General features: G+C 45.3%; 1 protein-coding gene across 3 annotated transcripts in view; it reads right to left on the reverse strand.

Moving 5' to 3' along the window:
• The window catches only part of ABHD18 (abhydrolase domain containing 18), a 72736-nt gene that overhangs the window by 32635 nt on the left and 18315 nt on the right, over positions 1 to 21786 (reverse strand). For 2 of the 3 annotated variants that reach the window (XM_056563622.1, XM_056563627.1), the window contains exons 2-4: positions 15450 to 15556; positions 11778 to 11862; positions 8804 to 8904 (exon numbers count right to left, since the gene is read on the reverse strand). In XM_056563622.1, the coding sequence (XP_056419597.1) occupies positions 8804 to 8904; positions 11778 to 11862; positions 15450 to 15541 (278 nt within the window). In that variant the 5' untranslated portion in view covers positions 15542 to 15556. Of the gene's footprint in view, positions 1 to 6462; positions 6570 to 8803; positions 8905 to 11777; positions 11863 to 15449; positions 15557 to 21786 lie in introns of those variants that run through there. The other variant, XM_056563634.1, reaches the window with a different exon arrangement.

Genomic DNA, 21786 nt, shown 5'->3' on the forward strand with positions numbered 1-21786 from the left:
ATCCAGTCAGGTGGAAGGCTGGACCACCACCGCCTGCAACACCTTACGGCCCAGACTAGCATCAGCGGATGCCAAAGTATGAACCTGGTAGAATTTGTGAGGCCGAAGCCCTGTTGCGGAGAGCCAAGGATGCTCCGACAGAACGCGTGGAATGAGCCGAGACCCTGAAGGGTGGGGTCTTCCCTTTGCAATGGTAAGCTTTCGAAATAGCAGACCTAATATACCGCGAAATGGTGTCTTTTAAAGCAGGTTGTCCTCTACGGCGACCGTCCGTAAGAACAAAAAAGGAGTCACACTGACGAAAGGAAGAAGTGATAGAGAGGTAGGTCCATACAGCCCGCACCACATTATGGAGCAAACGTTCCTTGGGATGAGACGGGCAAAAGGACGAAAGGATGATGTCCTCATTGAGAAGAAAAGCGGAAACAACCTTAGGTAAAAGGATGGAACCGGACGAAAAACTACTTTTGTCCTGGTGGATGACAAGGAAGGGAGAGAGGCAGGAGAGAGCTGCCAGCTCTGAAACCCTCCTAATAGAGGTAACTGCAATAAGGAACGCCACCTTCCAGGAAAGGAGACTAAAAGAAACCTCCCTGAGAGGTTCAAAGGGAGCGGCCTGAAGGGCACCTAGAACCAAGTTTAAGTCCCAAGGGGGAGTAGGGGATCGAAAAGGAAGGGCAGCGTGGGCCACGCCCTGAAGAAAGGTCCGAATATGAGAATTGGACGCTAGAGGACGTTGAAAGAATAGAAAGGGCCGAAACCTGACCCTTAACCCCTTAAGGACTCAGGGTTTTTCTGTTTTTTGCACTTTTGTTTTTTCCTCCTTACCTATTAAAAATCATAACCCTTTCAATTTTCCACCTAAAAATCCATATTATGGCTTATGTTTTGCGTCGCCAATTCTAATTTGCAGTGACAGTCATTTTACCCAAAAATGCACGGCAAAACGGAAAAAAAAATCATTGTGCGACAAAATCGAAAAAAAAACGACATTTTGTAACTTTTGGGGGCTTCCGTTTCTACACAGTGCATATTTCGGTAAAAATTACACCTTATCATTATTCTGTAGGTCCATACGGTTAAAATTATACCCTACTTATATAGGTTTGATTTTGTCGCACTTCTGGAAAAAATCATAACTACATGCAGGAAAATTTATACGTTTAATAATGTCATTTTCTGACCCCTAAAACTTTTTTATTTTTCCATGTACAGGGCGGTATGAGGGCTCATTTTTTGCGCCGTGATCTGAATTTTTTATCGGTATGATTTTTGTTTTGATCAGACTTTTTGATCACTTTTTATTCATTTTTTTAATGGTATAAAAAGTGACCAAAATACGCTTTTTTGGACTTTGGAATTTTTTTGCGCGCACGCCATTGACAGTGCGGTTTAATTAATGATATATTTTTATAGTTCGGACATTTACGCACGCGGCGATACCACATATGTTTATTTATTTATTTTACACGGTTTTATTTTTTTTTATGGGAAAAGGGGGGTGATTCAAACTTTTATTAGGGAAGGGGTTAAATGACCTTTATTAACACTTTTTTTTACATTTTTTTTGCAGTGTTATAGGTCCCATAGGGACCTATAACACTGCACACACTGATCTCCTATGCTGATCACTGGCGTGTATTAACACGCCTGTGATCAGCATTATCGGCGCTTGACTGCTCCTGCCTGGATCTCAGGCACGGAGCAGTCATTCGTCGATCGGACAACGAGGAGGCAGGTAAGGGCCCTCCCGGTGTCCGGTCAGCTGTTCGGGACGCCGCGATTTCACTGCGGCGGTCCCGAACAGCCCGACTGAGCAGCCAGGTCACTTTCAGTTTCACTTTAGAAGCGGCGGTCAGCTTTGACCACCGCTTCTAAAGGGTTAATACCGCACATCGCCGCGATTGGCGAAGTGTGGTATTAGCCGCGGGTCCCGGCCGTTGATGAGCGCCAGGACCGACGCGATATGATGCAGGATCGTGGCGCGATCCCGCTTCATATCGTGGGAGCCGGCGCAGGATGTAAATATACGTCCTGCGTCGTTAAGAGGTTAAGAGAAGTGAGGGCTAACCGTTGATCCAGACCTGACAGCAAAAAGGAAAGGAGTTGGGGGAGGGAGATTCACACGAACGAAAATAAGACCGCCAGGTACGGTAGTAAATCTTCGCAGAAGAGGGCTTAAGCGCCCTGAGCATGGTGCGAATCACCTGGGGAGAGAAACCTCGAGCCTTTAGAACCAAGGTCTCAACCGCCACGCCGTCAAATGCAGCGATGGTAAATTGGGTTGGCACAGAGGACCTTGAGAGTGGAGGTCTGGACGAGGCGGGAGGCACAGCGGTACGTTGTCCAGAAGTCGGACCACGTTTGCGTACCACGCCCTCCGGGGCAAGTCCAGAGCCACAAGAATGGCGGGAACGCCCTCTGCTTTGAGCTTCCTCAGGACCCTGGGAAGGAGGGGAAAAGATAGGGTAGGGCAAAACCCGACCAAGGGATCACCAGGGCATCCACGGCTAGAGCCAAGGGGTCCCGGAACTTCGTCACAAAGAGAGGAACCTTCTGGTTGTGGGGGGACGCGAAGAGGTCCATGTCTGGAGTGCCCAAGAGGTTGCAGATCTCTGCAAACACCTCCGGATGAAGAGACCACTCGCTGGGGTCGGCTGAGAAACTCCGCTTCCCAGTTGATTACTCCCAGAATGTGAATTGCTGAGATGGCCTGAACTCTGAATTCCGCCCAGAGGAGAATTTTGGATACCTCGACAATCGCCGCTAAGCTACGAGTGCCGCCCTTGCGATTGATGTATGCCACAGCAGTGGAGTTGCCCGACTGGACACAAACAGGGCGGCCCTGAAGAAGGACCTCCCAATGTAGCAGGCAAAGATAGATTGCCCTCAGTTCCAATATGTTGATGGGGAGAAGGGTTTCTTGGGGGACCAAAGGCCTTGGACTGTCCGGTCCCTGAAAACCCCTCCCCAGCCCAAAAGACTGGCATCCGTCGTGATGACTTGCCAGCGGAGGGGCAGGAAGGAGCACCCCTGTAGAAGTAGGGGGGAATGAAGCCACCACAGAAGGAACCGGTGAGACCTCCGAGGAAGACTGATCCTGCGATCGAGAGACAACGGAGATTTGTCCCACCTGGACAAAATCGCAGTTGATGAGGTTGGTAATGAAACTGGCAAATGGAACGGCCTCCATGGCCACCACCATCCGACCCGGGACTTCCATGCAAAAGCGAATGGAAACTGGGGCAAGGTTTCGAAGAATCCAAACCCCTGACAAAAGAGTCAACCGCTTGTCTGGCGGAAGCTGAATCCGGGCAGACGCCTTGTCGAACTGGAGTCCCAGGAAAATTAGAGACTGGGTGGGAGCGAGGTTGGACTTGTCCTGATTGACCATCCAGCCAAAGAGAGACAAGGCCCAAAAGGGTGAGACAGACAGTCTCCAGATTCTGGGCCCTGGTTGGGGCCTTGATCAGGAGGTCATCCAAGTAAGGAATCACGGAGACACCTCTCGTTCGTAAAAGGGCGATCACAGGCGCCAAGACCTTGGTGAAGACCCTCGGAGCAGTGGCCAGACCAAAAGGGAGAGCCACAAACTGAAAGTGGCCTTCCAGAACTGCAAAGCGGAGGTACCGCTGATGTTCTGGAAATATTGGAATGTGAAGGTAGGCATCCTTGATGTCCACCGAAGAAAGAAACTCTCCTTGATCCATGGACGCCACGACCGAACGGAGAGACTCCATGCGGAAATGGTTGAGGAGAAGATGCTGGTTGAGGCACTTCAGATCTAGGATTGGGCGAACGGAACCCCCTTTCTTGGTGACTACTAAGAGGTTTGTTATACAAACCTCGAAAATGCTCCTTGGGAGGAACAGGGACAATTACTCCCTGGAGGAGAAGGGACTGGAGCGCGCCCCGAAAGACCCTTGCCAGAGAGGGGGACCGGGGGACCCAGCAAAGAAAAAAGCGATCCCTTGGAAGGGAGGCAAACTCGATCCCGTAACCATTGGATACCACATCCCTGACCCAGGAGTCCTGCACATGAACGGCCCAGATGTCCCGGAAGAGTAACAGACGACCTCCCGCCCGAGAAAAATCTGCGGGTGGGGGCGTCCCTTCAGGCAGAGGTAGGTTTGCGGGTGCCCGCCCTGGCCGCAAAACAGCCGGAACGGTTGTCCGATTTCAAGGAGGGACGGGTCTGGAAGGAGGGAGCCTTCCTGTCCCGTAAAGGCACCTGCCTGGTCCCCTTATTGGAACCAAAAGTCCGAAAGTACCAGAAGGAGGTCGACTTGCAACGGGAAGTAGCACTGTGAGCCTTATTTTGGGGTAACAAAGCGCTTACCAAAAAGCTGAGAACCAGTATAGGGAAGTTCAGTCAGAGACTTCTTGGAAGCTGCATCTGTATCCCAGGCTTTGAACCACATGGATCGACGGAGAACCACTAGGTTGCCCAGCGGGCTGACTGCATGGAAGCAGAACACAGAAAGTCTCCAGCCTTGGAGAGCTAAGTCAGCCAATTCCTCCGAGGGGGGAAAGAATACCCTGGCGGAGTTGGGAAGCCCAGACTGAAAGGGCTTTTGACACCCAGGCAGAAGCAAATGCCGGAAGAGGAGAAGAACCTGCCGCTTCAAAGGCAAATTTAGCCAAAGTCTCGACTTTCATGTCCGCCGGATGCTTGAAGGAAGCTGCATCATCCAATGGCAGGGTAGTAGCCTTTTATAGGCGGGAGACCGGTGGATCCACAGTTGGAGGAGAGGTCCATCGAGCAACAAGATCCTTGGCGAAGGGATTTTAAGCTTGAACCTTCTTTGTTTCTTGAAACTTGTCAGGATGCCTCCAGGCGGACTCCAGCAAAGCTTCAAATTCAGCATGAGAGCAAAAAACCTTGGGTGTCTGTTGGGCACGGTGAAAGGAAACTTCTGGTGCTACGTCCAAAGTTCTGCCGTATCGGTTCGGTCCATTGAATCAGAGGCAGAATGAGAAGCCTCATCTACAAGTTCTCCAAGAGTTAGAATGGGTGGAGGAGGCCTTGGAAGAGGGAGACACTGACCTGGTACGCGGTTCTGGGGACCCAAAGTGGCGACCAGGGGAGTCTCCCCTAGAAGAGTGACGCTTAAGCAAAGCGGGAGACCTGAGCCAAGTTGGAGATAGACTGGGAGAGGGAAGACACCCAAACTGGACCTGGACCCATGAGGTACAACCCCAGGCGCTGACCTGACCGTTGGGGAGAGGGGGTTGACAGTACATCCACGATGTCTGTGCCCCCTCAATCACAAATGGAGAAACAGTGAATGCTATGTTCCCACCTGAAAACAAGGTCCCTAATCTGGAGTACATTAGGTCTGGAGTACACCAGACCAGCGTCTGCCTCCTACAGACACTAAACTAAAACGGATTAGCTCAAGTGCCTGTAGGCGGGTATATCCTGCTGGGAGGGGCAGACTTTTTTGTTACCATAGTGTCAAGCCTCTTAGCGACAGCAGCATATACCCAAGGTCTGTGTCCCCCAATGGAGCAGATAGAGAAAACAAATGTAAATACTAAAAGTCAGTGTTTCCCAACCAGGATGCCCACAGTTGTTGCATAACTACAACTCCCAGCATGTTCGAATATGACAAGAAGGTGGGGGACATGTCACAAGAAAGGGGGGGGGGGGGGAACGACACATAAGAAAGGGGGGGGAAGTGACAAGAAGGGGGGGACGTGACAAGAAGGGGGGACGTGACAAGAAGGGGGGGACGTGACAAGAAAGGGGGGGGGGGGGAGAACGTGATTGGGGGGTTGGAGAGAGAATGTGAAGGGGGGGGGAGAGAGAATGTGAAGGGGGGGGGAGAGAATGTGACGGGGGGGGAGAGAATGTGACGGGGGGAGAATGTGACATGGAAGGAAGATTGTGACAAAGGGGGGGGGGATGTGGCATAGGGGAAAATGTGATGGGAGAAGATGTGAGAAGGGGAGAAGATGGGAGAAGGGGGGGGGATAGAAATTAAATGGGGAGGTGAAATAGGTGGATAGTTGTAAAACGGAGGAGACTGGACATGAAATGGCAGGATTTCACCATTTATTTATTATATCGCATGGCATATCGAAATCGCAATATTTAGGCCAAAAATCGCAATCGCACATTTTCCCCATATCGTGCAGCCCAAGTACAGACCTATAGCTGTAATATCAATATGATGTCCTTACACAGAGCAACATGTCTATGTCACAGGTGGTAATGAAAATAGACTATACATTTCAAGACTGAACACGACAAAGAAATTTATAGCATAGTAAGAGTTTGGTAAGGCTTATAAAAGAATAAGATACAAGCTGCAATCCGTCATTCTTTTAAACCTCCTTTATTGCAGAAAAAACATCAAAAATAAAGTAAAGTGGATAAAAATGACAGCATAGTTGACCCAAAATGCGTCAACTATGCTGTCAATTTTATCCACTTGACTTTCTTTCTGATGTTTTTACCTGTCTACAATAAAAGAAAGTGGTTTGAAAGAGTGACTGCTTGCAATGTGTATCTTGTGCCTTTCATAGAGAAAAGTCTGTGCCCCACACCCTTTGAGGAGCTGACTTCATCTGTGGTTTCCTTTCCTAATAAAAGAATATTGATTAACCACTCTGCTGGTACATTCTATGTACAAAGTTGTTGAGCAGCCACCATGAGAGCATCACTGTTTTCACCAGACAGATTCCAAAGACAACCTCTTATTCCTTTGGTATTCCTTTGGTTAGGGGGTAAGATGTCTGTCCCGTCTCTGGGACCTCCTGTGATCTAGGTGCAGCTCCCGCCATTCTGTGACAGAGATGTGAAGTCACGCCCCCTCCATTCATGTCTATGGGAGACATAGACCTGAATGAAGGGGGCGTGGCATGACATCACGTCTCAGGAGCAGCGTTTGGGACAAAATGCCAGGAGCTGCACAGAGATCACAGGGGTCCAGCTGCGGGACCCCTGTGATCGATCAGACATCTTATTCTCTATCCTTTTGATGTCTAAGGCTGGAATACCCCTTTACAACCAAGGGTGTGGATTCCGATGAAGAGTGTTATTGGCAGGGTATGCTGATAAAGTTACAGTATTCTAGAACACCTAGTGAAATGAATGAGTAACTATGTAATACATAGCCAGGCTGAGATTACTAGAGGGGTAGTTGTTTCCTAGTGGATTTGTGTTCTGGCTAAAATAGATGTCATTTTCATCCTGTTGACCCTTACTCTATGACGTCCATATGCCCTATCAAGGCACATCAACAAACCTTGCATTCAAAAGACTCTATGGATTTGTCTATCTTCTCAAAAAAACACATTACATTTAGGCCCCTTTCACACTATAAAGTTGTTCCGTTAAAAGACCCGTTATAAACTTCCGTTAGAAAAGCCTTAAAAACGGATGTTAAACGGCCTTTACAAAATCCAATTAAAGTCTATGGGATTTTTTGATTATCCACTATGACCCATTATAGCCAGTCATGAATAATAGACTTTAATTGTGATGGAAAAACAAATTAAAAAATGCACTAATTTTTCTTCCGTCACAAGAAACGGGTAAATTAATGGCCGTTATTTTTAACATTGAAGTCTATGGCAAACGGATGAGCCTTTATGTCATCCGTTTGCACCTGGTTTACAATAACCGTTATTACTTCTGAGCATGCTCAGAAGAGGTGACATCAGTAGACTCCTGCAGTGCTGAGGGACTTCTACTACTCCCATCATGGAACAGACTTGTTTCCATGATGGGAGTAGTAATTCCCCGGCTGCGGGAGTCTGCTGGTGGCTGGGGAGGCTACATTAGCGTTTGTACTACAACCCCCATCATGGAACAGACTCTGTTCCATGATGGGGGTAGTAGTACAGTGGCTGAGGGATTGATCGCACTGGGTCTCACTTCTGAGACCCGATGCGATTAGAAGTTATAAAGCAGGGGGTGGGCGGCATGCTGCGCTCCCCTGAAATGTCGATATATTAATTTTCATTTTTTAAGTTCCCTTCCAGGAGCCCTGAATGGTACGGATGAGCCATTCAGGGCTCCTGGAAGAGGGGTTTTAAACTTCAGTGTGCCTTACTGTATAATCAGATTCCCCCTCAAGTATATTCATTTTATCCCCCCCCCCATGTGTATATATATATGATTCCTCCCCTGCCTGCTGCCCGGTCATCTTCTAGCGCTGTAACAGCGCACAGCAGGGACATGCCATTCCATTCCCTGCTGCTCATCTCCGTATCAGATGGAGATGAGCATCAGGGAATGGAATGGCATGTCCCTGCTGTGTGCTGTGACAGCGCTAGAAGACCGGGCAGCAGGCAGGGGGAGAGTCATACATATACACATGGGAGGAATAAAATGAATATACTTAAGGGGGAATGTGATTATACAGTAAGGCACACTGAAGTTTAAAAACCCTGCTGGGAACCCTGTCTGTTCCATGATGGGTGTTGTAGTACAAACACTAATGTAGCCTCCCCAGCCACCGGCTGCCGGTTAACTGCTACTCCCATCATGAAAACAAGTCTGTTACATGATGCGAGTAGTAGTAGTCCTGGCTGTGGGAGTCTGTAGGCAGGTGTGTTAAAACGGACGTGTATGACAGATGTTATAACGTGTCTTAACGGATGAATATGCCCGGTATTTTGACGGAGGTTATTCAGCCGTTAGCACCCATTATTATACATCCGTTTTTACAAAGAAAACGGATGTTTAATAATGGATGAATACTCATAGTGTGAAAGGAGCCTAACACTACTCCTCATGCAATGTGATGTTGAGAAAGACAGTTGGCAACATTCTGATGAAAAGGTAACATACCTAGCCGTTACTGTCTCAGATGGCATAACATCTGGCACATAGTGGACCAATGGTGAGGTAAAGTGTCCATCATAAATCTTGCAATCTGTTTGTTCTTCAACCTTAATAAAAGAATAAATATCAGTACAGAACTGCCATGTAACCTCAAACAAAAAGGCACGAGAAGCCAAAGCATTATAGGAGTAATCCAGATGTTACTTGTGGACCCCTAGGTTCCAAACCTGTGGTAAGTGTACTCAAGGAGATAATTGTAACATGCCATGTATGCACAGGATATTCACAAAGGTCCTCATGCTGTACCTTTAATAGGTGCCGCATATTGTGTCATCACAGCCTTAGACGACTAAGTTCACATTTGCATCAGATGCTCTGTTCAAGGCCTTTGTTGAAGATTCCATTCAGCATTAGCAAATTGAGCCAGCCGGTTCATCACATTCAACCAGATAAAAAAAAAAAAAAAAAAAATGCTGCGGTTTCTTGTCCAGTCATGAGGATGAATTCTGCTACAGATGGCCCAAATGGGACAGATTGACAAATGGACACAAATGTAAACCTAGCCTTACAGAAATGTGATGACTTTATTTGAGTAGGGGTCACAAATGGGTGTGTGAGATTTTATGGCTGCTGATAGATCTAACTCTGCTACGTATCTGTAACCAGACACTATAATAAACTTTGATTAAATATGACAGTGCCGTCACATCTCGGTGGCAGCACCCGGCACAAAAGGGGATAAGATGTATTAAGCTGGAATACCCATTTAAATGCGCACTGTCAGATATAAAAACTTTTTATATGTTGAACATCTTGGCAAAACAATACTTTTTCTAATATACTACTTTAAAAAAAAATTTAATTTTATTAAAAGATATTTGCCTTTGAAAATCCCACCACTAGGGGTCCCAATACCTCCTTTGACACTGATTTGTCCCACAGCAGCATGAACGTGTCCAAGGGTCATGGACACAAGATGGCTGATTGACAAGGCTGCAGGAGGAACACAGCCTGCAGCAACACTGCTGTAACAGAGTTTTACCAATCATGTGCCTCCAGTTGCTGCAAAACTGCATCTCCAAAAATGCCCGGACAGTCAAAGGATGTCTGGGCATGCTGGGAGTTGTAGTTTTGCAAAAGCTATATGCACACAGCAGGAGGCAACACTGCTGCTGCAAGAAAAAAAAAATAGAAAAAAAAAAAAAAGGAGTTATCCAAACACTGTACTCTCAACTATTACAAAACTACAAATCCCAGCATTACCGCACTGGCAAAGGATGATACACATAAATGACACAGGAAACCACTGTACCTTTAGCACTAAACCTTTGCACTAATTCAGGAACATGTAAGTTATATACTTATATACCATATTGTCTTTGGTGGTAGAGTACAGGCAATCTCCAATAATCAGTGTGTGTGTGTGTGTACACACATCATAAAACCAGAGAGGAAAGGGTTACAGAGCAGGGCTCCCGGGCTCCCGAGAGCAGTTAGTCAGCAGAGTGCAGGAGGGGGAGGAGTCACACTGCAAGCAATAGAGGGACACGCCCCCTCCCTTTGGGAAGATGAAAAATATTTTTTGGTGAAATATCGGTGAGATACATAAAAAAAAATACATGTGCATGATCAGGATTAGGTAGAGTAACATAACACATTAGTTTTTTTGTGGGATCTGACTGGTATGCTTTAGGGGGCTTCTGTGCAGGTCCAGTGCCTCTCCATTTATATACAGGCCTTTGGGTTGACTTTGTGGCACAGTTATTCAATCTGGCTCCAAGAGTGTGAGGAGCATTAATATGGCCAGTGGTAATGCACGTAGAGAAAGGAGCAGCAGAGAAAGGAGTCAGAATCACTCATGAGCTCAGACGCCAGGCACTCATTCAAGGAAGCTAATCGCAGCCGAGGCGGCAGGATGCCTGCCAAGCTTTGCCAGGGACAGTTGAACATGTGCATACTCACAGCTGGGCGTGCAAGTACCATTTTGTACGTGCACACACAGGAGCCAGGGGCTGCCATGCAGGTTACTGATAAATTGATGCTACTCAACATACTTTGCAAGACATTCTTAAAGGGCTACTCCACTGGAAAACATTTTCTTTTAAATCAACTGGTGCCAGAAAGTTAATTACTTTTATTTAAAAATCTTAATCCTTCCAGTACTTATCAGCTGCTATATACTACAGAGTAAGCTCTTTTCTTTTTGAATGTCCTTTCTGTCTGACCACAGTGCTCTCTGCTGACACCTCTGTCCATGTCAGGAGTATTAGCAAATCCCCATAGCAAACTTATCCTGCTCTGGACAGTTCCTGACATGGACAGAGGTGCCAGCAGAGAGCACTTGTGGTCAGACAGAAAGGAAATTCAAAAAGAACTTCCACTGTAGTTTACAGCAGCTCATAAGTACTGGAAGGATTAAGATTTTCAAATAAAAGTAATTTACAAGTCTGTTTAACTTTCTGGCACCAGTTGATTTAAAAAACAATTTTTCCAGCGGATTACCCCAGGGCGTACCTCTAGGCCCGAGTCCGCCCCCTTTCTAGAATGCAGGGCCACGGCCTCTAGCAACGGCCAGGACCCATGGGACCATAACATGGGGGCTATAACATTGGGGGCTATAACACAAACGGTGACTCTGGTCGGCTCATTTTTGACCCGTATGTGGTTTCCTGACAGGACCTAAAACCGTACTATACTACGGTTTTAGGTCCGGTCAGGAAACCGGATACGGGTCAAAAATGAGCTGACCGGAGTCACAGTTTGACTCCGGTCGGCTCATTAAAGTAGATGGATTTCAGCGCTGGTCCGACTGGGATGCAGGAGAGCCCGGTTTGCCCCTCCCCGAGCTGGATCCTGCACCCGTAACGTAAAAACGAGGTGTGAATGCAGCCTTAGCGAGTTGAAAGACCGTGTGTAAAACCAAGAATCAACAGTAATATTTCTAAACATTAGTTTGAACCTCTCAAACCCCAAGAAGTACCTTGTCAATGTACACAGGGTAATCTTTTGGCACCAGGTGCTGACATTTCTCTCTGTTTCCAATTATTTTTCGAAATTCAAATATCCTTAAAACAGTAAAAAGAAAAAAAATTAATTAAAAATGACATTGAAAGAGACAGGGAAGAAAGTTATGTCCGAACAAATCTGTTAGGTTAATGCCCCAAAATTCACCTGCACCTATATCATCTGTATTTTGTAGGAACATGGACATTGTTTAAGTCAGGAAGAAAGATGAAGAAAAAAGAAAAGCAAAAAAAAAAAAAAAAAAACACTAGATCGATATGTACTAAGACTCAGGCATGTGTTTATCTTTTATTTTTCAAAGGCCTCTGAAAAATGTAAGAAGCATTATGATTGAGTGCTATGGGCAACTGCAACACTTTTTTTTAAATCTTCCCAATGGTCCCCATACACTTTAGAGAATCGACAGGTTGACCTAGATTTCACTAATGTGTATGGGGGCCTCTTGTCCCTCCCCTCAACATATTATACCAGGGAAGGGAAGGATCAGGCATGTTGGAGTTCAACTGTACAAAGCTTGAGTCTTGCAGGAGATAAGCCACTGGAAGAGCTGCCTGGTAGAGGCCTGGCTCTCTCCTCCTCAGTCACAACACATGAACGTTTAGCCAATTTGATGTGTATGGTGTGAACAGAACAGGAAAGGTAGCTGTTAGGGATGTCCCGATACCATTTTTTTAAGACAGAGTACTGATACAGTACTCGCCAATACCAATTACCAATACTTTTTTTTCTATGTCATGTGACAGGGTTTTTTTTGTTTTCTTTTTTATGGGAAAAGGGGGTATTTTTTTTTTTGTTAGTTTATATTAGAGGAAGGGCTTTTTTTTTAAATATAAAAGATTTTATTTTATTTAAAAAGGGGGGGTGATTCAAACTTTTATTAGGGAAGGGGTTAATTCACATTTATTTTTTTTACACTTTTTTTCTCCACTTTTTAGTCCCCATTGGGCACTATTACATGCTATCTGTTGATTGCATACACTGATCAATGCTATGCCATAGCAGAGCATTGATCAGTGTGATTGGCACTCCTTCACTACTGCCTGCCATTACTAGCAGCAGCACGGTGCACGTTAAGGGACCTCCGGCCGTCCTCACAGCTGATCGGGATACCGCGATTTCACCACAGTGATCCCGATCGGCAATCCCTGAGCTAACCCGCAGTTAACTTTAGGACTTTTAGACGCTGCAATCAACTTTGATCGCGGCAGCTAAAAGGTTAACGCAGGACATCACCACTGCTCACCAATTGGTGATGTTCGGCATTAACCACAGGTTCCAGCTATGACACGTGCTCAGCTGCTGGGAACGCTGCACAGTTCGGCACCTCCGCGATACCTGTTAGCGGGGGTTCCACCGGTGAGTATCGGATTAGGTATCGGGGACATTTGCATGAGTACAAGTACTGTATCGGGACATCCCTACTGTCAGTAAAACAGACAGTCTACAGCTATTGAAGGTGCATAGGCACCTTTAAAAGGCTTATGTTAGACATAAAAGCGGACAATCTTCTCGGACAAAGTATGTTTAGTGTGACAAGCAAAAATGTAACAAATGACCATGGACGTAGGAACTGGGGGGAGACCCAGGAAATCATATGGGGACCGATAATGGCAGAATCCCCCCCAGTTGTGCCCACGGTCCCAACTTAAAAAGTGAGACTGCAGGCAAAGTTGGGATTGTGGACAGGAGGGAGGAGGAGGAGGAGTTAGCGCAGCAAGGCTTCAGGCACTAGAGGCAGCCTGTCTCTGGTGCCAAACGCTTGGCTGCGCTGACTTTATCTCCTCCATGTTGGTTTGTCTGTCATGGCAGGAGGCATGTGCAGGGCTGCAGTATCATTTGGGCATTTGGAGCTCCAGCTCTTCTCTCTCTCAGAGGGGACCCTATATACATTATGGCTGCAAGCTGTCCATTGCGCTCCACCTTTTAAACTTGTAAACAGAAGACTGGAGGATTCGGCAGAATTACTTACAGTACAGGGTGTGCTGAGCATCCTCCAGTCTTCTTCCCGAGGTCCTGAACTGTCACAGCTTCCGGGTCACACAGGGAGGGGAAGGACTCCAGCATGGCAGTCAGTAGGAACTGAAACTGATTGTCATGACCTGGAAGCTGTGTCTGCCATACTGTCTGAGTCCCCTGCATGACTACAAGGTCTCTGAGTCCTGGTACCATCAATACTGTGTAATGTAATCTATAGAGTGTGCAGACAGAGCTTACAGGTTAGTGAAAGTATTAGTGCACATGTATGTGTATACTTATGTATAAGTGTGCATGCATGTGTGTGTGTGTGTGTGTGTGTGTGTGTGTGTATCAGTGCACATGTATGTGTATACTTATGTATAAGTGTGCATGCATGTGTGTGTGTGTGTGTGTATCAGTGCACATGTATGTGTATACTTATGTAGGAGTGTGTGTGTGTGTGTGTATAAGTAAGTGTGTGAGATTTATCAAAACCTGTCGAGGAAAAGTGGTTTAGTTGCAACCAATCAGATATTCTTTAATTTTTAATGAGGCCTGGGAAAAATGAAAGAAGCAGTCTGATGGTTGCTATGGGCAACTGCACCACTTTACCTCTACAGGTTTTTATAAATCTCCCCGTGTGTGTATGTATGTTCCTGTGTATGTGTGTAAATATATGTTTAGCGACTCATGTCATACATAAACAGCATGTTCGCGCTCAGTGACTATGAAGCAAACCCAGAAGCTGATCTTGCTTCAAAGATGGCTGGTGCCTCATCATTAATGACCAATATCAATTAAAGGGGTATACCAACACTTAAAAGCTCATCATCTATCCAGATTGGGTGATAGCAGAGGGGTCCCAGAGGTTGGACCCCGCCATGATCAGACATTATCCCCTATTCTGTGGATAGGTGATAAGTTTGGAGAAATTGAGTGGAGTGCGTACAGGCAGGTACTTGTGTGAATAATGTACACCACATCTACATCATGATTGGGGTCTCTGACAGGTCATTATAAGTAGAGAGGGCATATAATATCTGGCTAGTGACTACGGGGTGGGAGGGGTGTCATTATGATTGTACAGGGGGTATAGTGGCTACAAGGGGGGGGGGGGCATAATGCCTCCTATGTAGCCACTACGGCTCCTATGTAGTCATTAATATGTCCTCTATACACTGTCAGAATGAACCCACTGTAGCCCCCTGTACAGTCATAAGGCCCCCCTCTGTAGCCTCTATGCCCCCCTGTAGTCATAATGTACACTCTGTAGCAGTAAAATGCCCATTGTGAAGTAAAGAGGGCATATTACTGGCTACAGAGGGGGCATTATGACTGCACAGGGGCATAGTGGATACAGAGGGGGCATAATGACTGTACATGGGGCACATATAAATTAAGCAAAAATGAAGCTCAATTTGGTACAGTTATGCAATATTGAGTGGTTCTGCCCCGTTTTGCTCCTCCCCCGTTGATACGCCCCTTTATGGCTCCACCCCTGCATAGCCACACCCAGTTATAATTCTATCCCCCCCCAGATTTGTTTGTGTTCCTACACCCCTACAAATGATTACGTTATTAGCTAACTGGCAACATATAAACTTGCGGACTACATTTATAAATCATATATGCAAGAGAGATTGCAATACACTTTGTATTCCAATAAACATACCGTTTCAAGTCCTCCGGTTTTCCCCATCCTCGGATGAAAAATTTTGTAAGGAGTAACCGCCTGTAGAGAACATCCAATTTACTCAATCCCATTTGCACAATTCACATCTGAAAATAAAAGAATACATTGTATCTGTTACATACCTTATTTGTGATAATATTGCAAATAAAATCTAAGATCAAAATCTAAAATCTAACCTCAAAGATGCTACATTACTCAATTCAGCAATGTGTCAAAGGTTAGCACTGGAATAATTATTGTGATTATTATTTTTTAGTCAATAAAATTAAGTGCAAGGGTTTTCTTATGGGCCATTTAACTCAGGCATTTTTTGCACATGCTTTTACTTTTCATTCTGATTCCAAGACTGTTTTTTCGTGACATATTCTACTTTATATGTTAGTGGTAAAATTTCATTGATACTTGCATCATTTCTTGGTAAAAAATTCCAAAGTTAGATTGAAAAATTTGAACATTTTGCGTTTAACTTAAATACATTTTTTTCCACTAGAATGCAGTTTTCTCCCCCATATTTAACATTTTTACAAGGGTTAATAAAAGAAAATTCCCCCCGAAATTTGTAGCCCCATCGCTTCTGAGTATGGGAAACCCCACGTGTGGACGTCAAGTGCACTACGGCCGCACTACAATGCTCAGAAGAGAAGGAGTCACATTTGGCTTTTGGAAATACATTTTTGCTGAAATGGTTTTTGCGGGGTATGTTGCATTTAGGAAGCCCCTATGGTGCCTAAACAAAAAAAAAAAAAAAGCCCCACATGGCATACTATTTGGGAAACAACACCCCTCAAGAAACGTAACAAAGGGGTACAGCGAGACTTTACACCCCACAGGTGCTTGACAAATTTCCGCTAAAGTTGGCCGTGAAAATGAAAAATTAGATTTTTTTCACTAAAATGCTGGTGTTACCCAAATTTTTCATTTTCACAAGGGGTAAGAGGAGAAAAAGCCTCCCAAATGTTTTTACCCCATTTCTTCTGAATATGGAAATACCCTATATGTGGATGAAAAGTGCTCTGCAGGCGAGCCACAATGCTCAGAAGAGAAGGAGCACCATTGGGCTTTTGGAGAGAGAATTTGTTTGGAATGAAGTCGGGAGCCATGTGTGTTTACAAAGCCCCATGTGGTGCGAGAACAGTGGACCCCCCCCCACATGTGACCCATGCTGGAGTAGACCCCAACTTTACCTTTTCATAAGGGGTAAAAGGAGAAAAAGCCCCCCAAAATTAGGCAATTTCTCCCGAGTACAGAAATACCCCATATGTGGCCCTAAACTGTTGCCTTGAAATACGACAGGGCTCAGAATTGAGAGGCCTAAATTAGGGATTTGCATAGGGACAGACCCAAATGCAAGAATTACACTTGCGTCCGACATCAAAATTACCCTACAGCAGTGTTTACCAAACAGAGTGCCTCCAGCTGTTGCAAAACTTCCAGCATGCCTGGACAGTCAATGGCTGTCCGGCAACACTGAAAGTTGTTGCTTTGCAACAGACGGAGGCTCCGTTTTAGAAATCGTGCCATACCAGACGTTTTTCATTTTTATCGAGGGGGCTTGGGGGTAAATGTGTAGGTGTATATGTAGTGTTTCACTTTTTATTTCATGTTAGTGTAGTGTAGTGTAGTGTTTTAAGGGTACATTCACACTGGCGGGTTCACAGGGAGTTTCCTGCATCTCAAACTGGCTGCGAGAAACTCACTGTGAACCCCCGTTCGTGTGAATGTAGCCTGTACATTCACATGGGGGGGGGTTAGGGCAAACCTTCAGCTGTTGTAAAACTATGACTCCCAGAATGCCCTTCGGCTGTCAGTGCATGCTGGGGGTGGTAGTTATGCAACAGCTGGGGGCACACTAGCTGCAAAACAGAGTTTGTTACTTAACTCAAAGTTTCGCAACCAGTGTGCCTCCAGCTGTTGCAAAAGTACAAACCCCAGCATGCATGGGCAGCCAAAGGCCGTGCGGGGAGTTGTAGTTTGCAACAGCTGGAGGCACACTGGTTGCAAAACACTGAGTTAGGTAACACACTCTTGTGTTTCGCAACCAGTGTGCCTTCAGCTGTTGCAAAAACTACAACTCTCAGCATGCAGTGACAGCTGAAGGGCATGCTGGGACTTGTAGTTATGCAACAGCTGGAGGAGAACAGTTTGGAGACCACTGTGTAGTGGTGTCCAAACTGTAGCCCTCCAGATGCTGGTATACTACTAACACTCCCAGCATGCCCTTTGGTTGCCTGTGCATGCTGGAGGTTGTAGTTATGCAACAGCTGGAGGCACACTGGTTGCCCATCACAAAGTTTGTTACTTAACTCCGTGTTTCCCAACCAGTGTGCCTCCAGTTGTTGCAAAACTACAGCTCCCAGCATGTCCAGACAGCCGAAGGGCATGTTGGGAGTTGTAGTTATGCAACAACTGGAGGAGAACAGTTTGGAGACCACTGTGTAGTGGTGTCCAAACTGTAGCCCTCCAGATGCTGCAAAAAACTACAACTCCCAGCATGCCCAGACAGCCTTTGGAAGTCTGGGCATGCTGGGAGTTGTAGTTTGGCAACTCCTAGAAGGCAGCAGAGAAGATCATTTACCAGTGATCTTTACTTCTGCCTCCACCGCTGCCTCCGCCGATCCTGCCACAATCGCCGGTGCCTCGCCGCTCCGGCACCTGCCGCCATCTTCCCCCTGCTCTGCCCGCACATCCTCGGGCAGAGCGGGGATTTCAACTTTAACTCTCCCGCCCCCAACTGCCATTGGTCGGTCAGTCATAACCAACCAATGGAAGGGGATAAGAGGAGGGGCACCCCTGCCACCTCGCTTCTATCCTTCAGGAGGGTCGGATCATTCCTATTTTCCAGGCTATCGGGTCACCACAGACCCGATCAGCCTGGAATTGCCGATCAGAATTGTCTTAGGACCCCCCCAGGTGTTGTCATGGGATGCCTGCTGAATGATTACTCAGGGCATACAGGTATCCATACGCCCTGCGTCCTTAAGTGGTTAATCAGCATCTTGGCACATATTTCCTTTGGATAGGGGATAAGATGTCTAGGGGCGGAGTACCCCTTTAAATACACAAAAAAAATTTTCTGTCTTTTTTTCCCCATAGAGGAATACACCCATATTTCAGCTAAAAAAAAGCCAAACCCTTCACATGCTGCAAGTCTGGAAAGTATGTAATTTCCAGGGTTCATCTCTAGTTTCAGTTGTCCAGGAGCTAGTGGGTGGAGCCTAACTTGTACAGTTCTTCCCATATACTGCACACATAGAAGGGGGGATCCTGTTCTCACATCTCTATACACACCCTCAGAAGCAGCAGCAGTGTGGAGGACATAATAAAAGCAGTACTGAGTGGTCTATGCTGTGAATCAAGCTCTAGGGTGATATTTAACCCCTTAACGACAATGGACGTAAATGTACGTCATGGTGAAGTGGTACTTAACGTACATTTAGCGGTGCTCGCGTCATGCGCGGATGTCCGCCATTAACCCCTCAGATGCCGTGATCAATACAGATCACGGCATCTGCGGCAGTGCGGTACTTTGAATGGATGATCGGATCCCCGCAGCGCTGCCGCGGGGATCCGATCATCCAGCATGGCAGCCGGAGGTCCCCTCAGATCGAGCAGACCAGAGCAGAAGATCACCGATAATACTGATCAGAGCTTTGTCCTATACATCTCTACATAGCACTGAACAGTATTTGCAATCAAATGATTACTATGAATAGTCAGTCCCCTATGGGGACATAAAAAGTGTTAAAAAAAAGTCAAATAAAAAAGTACAAAAAAAAAAAAAAGTCAAATAAAAAAGTTAAAAAATTTGAAAAATCCCCTCCCCCAATAAAACAAAGTAAAACGTCCGATAGTCCCATTTTACTCCCAAAAAGCGTAAAAAAAAAAATTAATACACATATTTGGTATCGCCACGTGCGTAAAAGTCTGGACTATTAAAAACATAGTTAATCATCCTTTACAGTGAACGGCGTAAACGTAAAAAAATAAACGTCCAAATAAAAAGTCCAAAATTGATGCTATTTTGTCACATTTTATAAAAAAAAAAGAATAAAATAAAAAAAAAAAAAAGGTATAAAACATTTATAAAAAGTAAAACCTGAGCAAAAGTGGTACTGATAAAAACTACAGATCATGGCGCAAAAGATGAGCCCTCATATCGCCCCATATACAGAAAAATTAGGAAGTTATAGGTGGTCAAAATAGAGCAATTTCAAACATACTAATTTTGTTAAAATTGTTTGAGATTTTTTTTTTAAGCGGTACAATTATAGAAAAGCATATAAAATGGGTATCATTTTAATCGTATTGACCCACAGAATAAAAGAAAACGTGTAATTTTTACCAGAAAGTGTACAGCGTGAAAACAAAACCTTCCAAAATTTGCTAAATTGCGGTTTTCTTTTCAATTTTCCCACATAAATAATATTTGTTTGGTTGCGCCGTACATTTTATGGTAAAATAAGTGATGTAATTACAAAGTACAATTGGTGACACAAAAAACAAGCCCTCATATGGGTCTGTGGATGGAAATATAAGAGTTATGATTTTTAGAAGGCGAGGAGGAAAAAAATGGAAATGCAAAAATAAAATTGGTCTGGTCCTTAAGGCCAAAATAGGCCTGGTCCTTAAGGGGTTAAAGGGGTACTCCGGAGAGGGGAAACATTTTTTTCATATCAACTGGTGCCAGAAATTAAAACAGATTTGTAAATTTCTTCTATTAAAAAAATCTTAATCCTTCCAGTACTTATCAGGTGCTGTATGCTCCACAGGAAGTTGAGTTGTTCTCATCAGTCTGACCATAGTGCTCTCTGCTGACACCTCTGCTCATGTCAGGAACTGTCAGAATCAGGAGAGGTTTGCTATGGGGATTTGCTTCTAATCTGGAAAGATCATGACACATACAGATTTCAATGTGTCCGACAAAAAACGAACAACTCACCTTCCTCTGCAGTATACAGCAGTTGTTAAGTACCGGAAGGATTAAAGGGGTTATCCACCATAAGGTGATTTTAGTATGTACCTGGCAGACAGTAAAAGACATGCTTAGGAAGGATTTGCACTTGGGGCTAAATGGTGTGAGATTACCATAACACTGTGGCTAGCTTTTTGTGAACTGGTATTTCCTGTTTGCGTTTTCTTTTGCCTACAAATCCCATAATTCAATTTTCCTCCCTCCCACACATCAGCCACCCCACCAATTGAAACATGAATGAACTGCATCCATTCAAAAGACCTGTGGTTTTCAATCAGGGTTTCTACAGCTGTTGCATTAGTTGCAGATTGCTCTCTCCCCCAACAAGCGATCCCTCTACCCATTGAAGTGGACAGGTTCCCTGCCATTAGATGACTAGTGAGTCAGGTCTCTGTTGCATTGCAACCTGGGAAAAATCTGAGAAAACAGTAATTTTGTATGCTGTTAAAAATAAATATTGGGGTGAAAATCACATAAGAATTGTGAGAACACTGTCACACACAGGCACAGACACTATATTATGAACTACACTAACTTTACAGCCCCTGTGGCATAGTCAAATAAAAAAAAAATCCTGGAATACCCCTTTAAGATATTTTTGATAGAAGTAATTTACAAATCTGTTTAACTTTCTCACACCAGTTGATATAAAAATATTTTTTTTCCACTGGAGTATCCCTTTAAAACTTACAGCAAGTTCAAGCGTAGCTTCTTTCCAGCTACGCGGCTACGAGCAGACACACTTATGTGCGAGTCGCTGCAAGCATGTCAAGTATACTCGCACACATCGCAGCTGCTCTCGGCCTAGCTCAGGGAGCAGGAGGAGCATCTGCAATGTGTGCAAGTACACCGCACACGCGTGCGGCGACTCGAGCATTGCAGTAGTGTGTCTGCCCGTAGCTCCCCGCTGGGAGCCCTGAATGGCCGGTACTGATGAGCCAATCAGGGATCCCAGTGGGGTTTTTAAAATGGACAATGTGAGGGGGGCAACATATTTTTTCTAATGCGCTGGCGGGGGTCAAATTTTTTTAATGCGCTTGTAGGGGTATATATTTTTATTAATGTGCTGGCAGGAGGCTTATTATAAATGCGCTGGCGGGCTATATATATAGCGCTGCAGGGGGGGGGGGGGGGGGCATAGAGCACTATATATCTAGCCCCCCAGCGTATTTATAATAAGCCTCCCGCCAGCGCATTAATAAAAATATATACCCCCGCCAGCGCATTAATATGTATACATCTATACCCCCGCCATTGCAGAGATATATGTGAATGGTATATCTATAAGAACGCATCCAGTAGCCTATGCATAAGTATATAGATGTGCTGGGGGGGGGGGGGGCA

Source organism: Hyla sarda, chromosome 1 (genome assembly GCF_029499605.1).
Source record: "Hyla sarda isolate aHylSar1 chromosome 1, aHylSar1.hap1, whole genome shotgun sequence".
In the NCBI taxonomy this organism is placed as follows: domain Eukaryota; kingdom Metazoa; phylum Chordata; class Amphibia; order Anura; family Hylidae; genus Hyla; species Hyla sarda.